The following is a 6,173-nucleotide window of genomic DNA, read 5'->3' as shown; positions in this document are numbered from 1 at the left end:
TCCTTCATCAATAATTCATCAAAAATTCTGTTTTTAATCATAAATTCAGTTTCACGCATTATAAAGAAAATCATATTTTCTTTGATTTCTTTATTTTTGACTTCAGTGTTTAAAATTTTCTTCATTTTTTCTCTTTTTAACTTTAATTTTGTTCCAAAAGAAAAACAATCAAAACAAACATGTGACATCATCACTTGTGTCATAAACAGGAAGTGAAACTGAGTGAAAAGACGTTTGTCTTTGTTTCTTTTGACGGAACAAACATACAAACATCTTTCAGTAATGAGCCGATCAATACCAGATAATCAATCAATCATCATTGATCCTGAGTGTTTGAACATGAAGCTGCAGCAGAACTGAGTTAGAATCATAAACTGAAACTGTTTCTCATCGTGTCTCTTTGTTTTGTTTCTGTTTGTTGTTTTTTGACTGAAGTTTGTTTGTCTGTTTCATTATTGTTTGATAAAATGTTTGTTTTTATTTTTTCAGCACTTTGTAACTTTGCTAAAACAGTGCTATGCAAAAATACATTTATTGTTATTGTTATTATTATTATTATTATTATTATTATTATTAGTGGGTTTTTTTGTTACTGATTGATCAGACGTCTGGTGATCAGGTGATCAGATGTATTGATCCACAGAGCGGAGGAGCTGAATGAAAATGTTGAAATGAAGGAATTTTTGAGAAAAATATTAAATTTTTACTTAAATCTCAGATTTGTTGTGTTATTTTTTTGATTGATTTGTGATTTCTTGATGAGCAGCTGAGATCTTTGAAACGTTCAGAGGAGAACACGCTGCAAAAACTCTGTTCTTGTGATTCTCATTTTGACCACGAGAGGCTGCAGGTTCTACAGGTGTTCATGTTCATCCTCCAGGTGAGATTTAAATTCTGTTCTTCAGTCACACAGTTTGTGTTCAGACTGCAGGAACCTCAGAGACGTTTCAGCTGATGAGGAGAACAGATGAAGGTTCTCATCAGTTTTTTTTTTTTTAAATCTGTTAAACAGAATAAAACATTTATTGTGATTTTCAGGAAACAGGTTGTTCCTCTGTTCTTCTGTCTGCCTCATACTTCCTGCTCTGTGATGTCATCAGTGTCAGCTGATCATTGACCATTAAACAAACATTTTCTACCATCTGTCAGTCTGATGTCATCGTGATGTTCAAACCGAACTCGTCGTTTCATTTGATAAACTTTAGAATGAACCCACGTGATGTTTGTAAACAAACAAACAAACTGAAATAAACGTAAAGTCTGAGGACCAGACAGCCAATCAGCAGCCAGAACACTCATTACATCTTCTCAGAATTCTTCATCATTAAATGACTGAAGTTCTCCTTCATGTCTATAAAGCATTATAGATATGAATAATGATTTCCTGTAAAGATGCATTATGAATAGTTTAAACCCGCAGCAGCAGATTCTGATCACAGTTTCTACAACAGACGGAACAGAAGATTGAATATTTAAAAAACGGATGATTTCTGCTGCTGCTGATATTAAAGCGCTCATTATTTTATGATCATATTTGATCAGGTCACTGAACAGAATTCAAACTTTGATCAAACAGTTCATCATGATTTTTTGCACAGCTGTTACTTTTATTTTAATTTATTAAAGAACAAAAACAGAAGCACTTAAAGGAAAAAATAAATACTGTTGTACACAGTAGATTTATTATTTAATAAAAGAATGTTGCTTCTTCTGGCAAATATTGTTATGCCATTAAAATGTGATTAATTGAGAATAATTAATCACAAAGCCTCTAATTAATTAGATTAATTTCTTTAATCGAGTCCCACCCCTAATTTATATATTCAAATACGAAAGAATATTAATGCAGACAAACTGAGGAAGATTTGAACTGATTATTATTGATTATTAGTATTATTTAATCATCAATCAGAGAAGAAGAGAAGAGACAGATGTTTGGATAAAAACCTGCAGCTCAAATGTTCAGACCGTGAGGCGTTCACTGTGTCCTGGTTTTTGGGCCGTGAGGCGTTCACTGTCTCCTGGTTTTTGGGCCTTGAGGCGTTCACTGTCTCCTGGTTTTTGGGCCGTGAGGCGTTCACTGTCTCCTGGTTTTTGGGCCGTGAGGCGTTCACTGTCTCCTGGTTTTTGGACCGTGAGGCGTTCACTGTCTCCTGGTTTTTTGGCTTCTGTAGCAGATAATCAGCTTGTGTTTGTGTTTTTTAATAAAGTTATTAATACTTCTCTATATTTTTGTATCTTGTTTCTTTAAAACCACTCGAGTCGAGTCGACGCTCTTTAACAGCAGATGAAGACGTGTTGATTTTATCTTTAACATTTCAGAGGAAATAAATACATAAAAAATAAATACTGTTGTACACAGTAGATTTATTATTTAATAAAAGACATTTTTCTTGTTTTTTAGGATCGTGATAAAGATCATATCACAGACTTTTTATTATATTAGTATTGTACTTTGAATGTGGCTGAACAAGTAATTAAGAGTTTATCTAAAATCACGATTTGCTCTACAGCAACTTCCAAATCACAGGAGGAGCAACATGTTCAATAAAACATGTCAAAGTGTCATTTTAATAAAAATCATCCCGTCCTGACGAAGACGACGACAAACATCAGAACGATGTTTTACATCAAAATAAGATCATTCATGTAAAAAGTCAGATTTCGTTCTGACATCACAGATTCAGTCAAAATAATCATAATTAGATTTTTTTTTTTCCAGAATTATTCGGCCTTAACTTTGAGTTGTTCTTCTGGTTTCATCCTCACAGAGTCTTATTCATGCTTATAAGGCATTATTCCATTTCAGAAACTCAGAATTCATAACCTGTTATGATGTGTCTCAGCAGTTGTCTGTGTCTTTATAACTGGCTGCAGTCATAGTAGTTATAACGTGCTGTTTATGGAGTTATAAAGCTTTATGAATGCTGAACTTATAACACATTATGTTCAACACTTTATAAACCTTGTTAACATTTATAGAGGTTTATAAATCCTTGGTTATGAATGTGTTTATAATGCATTATAGACATGACCTTTATAGAAAATGTTATTATTATAAATTATTATTATTATTAAAAGTTCTTAAATGTTTATTAAGGTAGAAGATGAAAGAGTTTATTATTGAATCTGCTTCAGTGTGTGTGTGTGTGTGTGTGTGTGTGTGTGTGTGTGTGTGTGTGTGCTGACTCCTCCCCTCTCTTTCACTAAAGACAAACTGTTTCCATGACAACCAAACACAAACACTCACCTGCAGCAGGACAGGAAGTCTCCACCTGATCGTCTCTGCAGGAGTCCAGTTGATCAGGTCGTCTCAGGTCGTCTCAGGTGAGTCAGGACACCTGTCAGACACGAGCAGAGACACGATTACTCTCCTTCTCTTCTTCTTCTTGCTCAGGTGTCCTCAGGTGTGGGCGTGTCCTCCTGATGAAGAGCAGTGATGAAGGTGAGATTGAGTCTTATCTGTCAGCTTTTTATTCTATTGATCAGGTATTGAAAAGTACAGTGGTGTAACTGTGGGGCTGATCGAGGAGGAGGAGGACAGTGGATTTATGGAATATATTGATTATTGATAGATTAGTATAGAATCTGGCATATAAACATGTTTCTTCTTCCTGCTGCTTTTCAGACATCAAATGTTTGTTTGTGTTTCTGGTTGAAAGTCAGCTCATTATTTATTGTTTGTTTCTGTTTGTTTTTTCCTAAATATTTATGTGTGAAATGAATCAAACCAAATCAACGAGGACCACATGTGAACGTGACATGAATCAGAATCAATCAGTCCAGATTCAGGTGTTCTGTTCACACTGTGATGAAGAAACCAGATTTGTGTCTGTTGTTCCTGCAGTGTAAACGCAGCCTCTGTTGTGTCCTGCAGACAGGTGTCCTGTGGCTCCGCCTCCTCGCTCCTGTCTGCGCTCTGGACCAATCAGGAGCAGGAGAGTGACCTTCAGTCAGGAGGAGGAGGAGGATCCAGGTGGAGCTCAGATGCTGTTAACTCCGCCTCCAAAACCTTGGCTGATGCTTAGCTCAGGTCAGACCTCACAGGCCTCCTCCTCCTCCTCCTCCTTCTCCTCTCCTCTCCTCTTCTTCCTCTCCCTCTCCTCCTCCTCCTCCTCCTCCTCCTCATCTCCTCTCCCTCTCTTCTCCTCTCCCTCTCCTCCTCCTCTCCTCTCTTCTCCTCTCCTCTCCTCTCCTCTCCCTCTCCTCCTCATCCTCCTCCCCTCTCCTCCTCTCCCTCTCCTCCTCCTCTCTCCTCTCCTCTCTTCTCCCTCTTCTCTCCTCTCCCTCTCCTCCTCCTCTCCTCTCCTCTCCCTCTCCTCCTCTCCTTCTCCTCTCCCTCCCCTCTCCTCTCCTCTCCCTCTCCTCCTCTCCCTCCCCTCCCCTCTCCTTCTCCTCTTCCTCCCCTCTCCTCTCCCTCCCCTCTCCTCTTCCTCTCCCTCCTCTTCCTCTCCTCCTCTCCCTCCCCTCTCCTCTCCTTCTCCTCTTCCTCTCCTTCTCCTCTCCCTCCCCTCTCCTCCCCTCTCCTCTCCTCTCCCTCTCCTCTCCCTCCCCTCTCCTCTCTTCCTCCTCCCCTCTCTTCTCCTCTCCCTCTTTTCTCCTCTCCCTCCCCTCTCCCTCTCCTCTTCCTCTCCTCTCCCTCTCCTCCTCTCCCTCCCCTCTCCTCCCCCCTCCTCTTCCTCTCCTCCTCTCCCTCCCCTCTCCTCCCCTCTCCCCTCTCCTCTTCCTCTCCTCTCCCTCTCCTCCTCTCCCTCCCCTCTCCTCCCCTCTCCTCTTCCTCTCCTTCTCCTCTCCCTCTCCTCTCCTCTTCCTCTCCCTCCTCTTCCTCTCCTCCTCTCCCTCCCCTCTCCTCCCCTCTCCCCTCTCCTCTCCTCTCCTCTCCCTCTCCTCCTCTTCCTCCCCTCTCCTCCTCCTCCATCAGTTCTTCAGCTGCAGATCAGGAGGTTGTTCACAGACTCACCAGCAGGAGGCAGCAGTGTGCTGAAAGACTCTCTCTCTCTCTCTCTCTCTGTAGATGTGGATGATGTCACTCTGAGCTCACAGGAAGTGGGTGTGTCTGCTGGCCGTCAGCTCTTCAGGGATGGGCGGAGCCACACCTGGTCAGTGGAGCCCCTGCAGGTCAGTGGGGTCTGATCATGTGATCTCCACACTGAGGTGACATCACTGAGCTGGCAGTGTCTCTGTTCGTTTCAGAGGACGTCCCCTCGGTGTGTCGGTGTCTCTGAGCTGTCTGTGGTCCTTGGAGGTCTCCTGCAGCTGGTGGACAAACACTGGACAGGACCAGGATCTCTTCAAAGACACCATCAGTTCCTCAGTAAAACAGGAACCATCAGACCCTGTAGAACATAGACTTGTGTTCCTGTCACTGATGTTAGAACAATAAAGTTTATTTGTATGAACAATATCAGTCGGTGTTGATGGTAAATTCTTCCAAGCAGCACTGACTACATGTCCCAGGATGCACTGTGTGTGTTCATGTTGATGTGTGTCACCGCATACCTGTTTCTGTTACCCAGAGGAGGGGACCAGAAATTCAACATCACAGACATCACTGTGACATCACTGTGACATCACTGTGACATCACTAGTGCAGAAAGAACAACAGATTATCCAGCAGGAGGAATTTATTTACCATCAACACGTCCAAACCAAAGCTGATTATCAGAGCTGCAATCAATAATTACATGAAATAACATCTAATATGCTTATTATTATTATTTATTAGTAATTGATTGATCAGTTGATAAAAAGTTTCAGAAATGAAAACTGTCAGGAAACGTCTTCAAATGGTCTCTGTCTCACCTGTCTGTCTGTGTGTCTCTGTCTCACCTGTGGTTCTCTGTCTCACATGTGTGTCTCTGTCTCACCTGTCTGTCTGTGTGTCTCTGTCTCACCTGTGGTTCTCTGTCTCACATGTGTGTCTCTGTCTCACCTGTCTGTCTGTGTGTCTCTGTCTCACCTGTGGTTCTCTGTCTCACATGTGTGTCTCTGTCTCACCTGTCTGTCTGTGTGTCTCTGTCTCACCTGTGGTTCTCTGTCTCACATGTGTGTCTCTGTCTCACCTGTCTGTCTGTGTGTCTCTGTCTCACCTGTGGTTCTCTGTCTGTCTGTGTGTCTCTGTCTCACCTGTGTGTCTCTGTCTCACATGTGTGTCTCTGTGTCTCTGTCTCACC

The 6,173-nt window shown here is 41.8% G+C and overlaps 1 protein-coding gene across 1 annotated transcript in view; it reads left to right on the top strand.

The window, feature by feature from the left end:
• Positions 1-865: 865 nt before the first annotated feature.
• Positions 866-6,173, top strand: part of LOC146332404 (uncharacterized) — a 6,711-nt gene continuing 1,403 nt past the window's right edge. The window contains exons 1-5 of the mRNA XM_084723800.1: positions 866-880; positions 2,008-2,134; positions 3,398-3,445; positions 3,851-4,047; positions 5,137-5,314. Coding sequence (XP_084579926.1) covers positions 866-880; positions 2,008-2,134; positions 3,398-3,445; positions 3,851-4,047; positions 5,137-5,314 — 565 coding nt within the window. The remainder of the gene's footprint in view (positions 881-2,007; positions 2,135-3,397; positions 3,446-3,850; positions 4,048-5,136; positions 5,315-6,173) is intronic.

The sequence above is a fragment of the Lutjanus erythropterus genome, chromosome 1 (assembly GCF_056507025.1).
Source record: "Lutjanus erythropterus isolate fLutEry1 chromosome 1, fLutEry1.hap2, whole genome shotgun sequence".
Classification (NCBI taxonomy): Eukaryota; Metazoa; Chordata; class Actinopteri; order Lutjaniformes; family Lutjanidae; genus Lutjanus; species Lutjanus erythropterus.
Note: the sequence above shows the minus strand (reverse complement) of the source record. Positions and strands in the feature narration are given on the sequence as shown.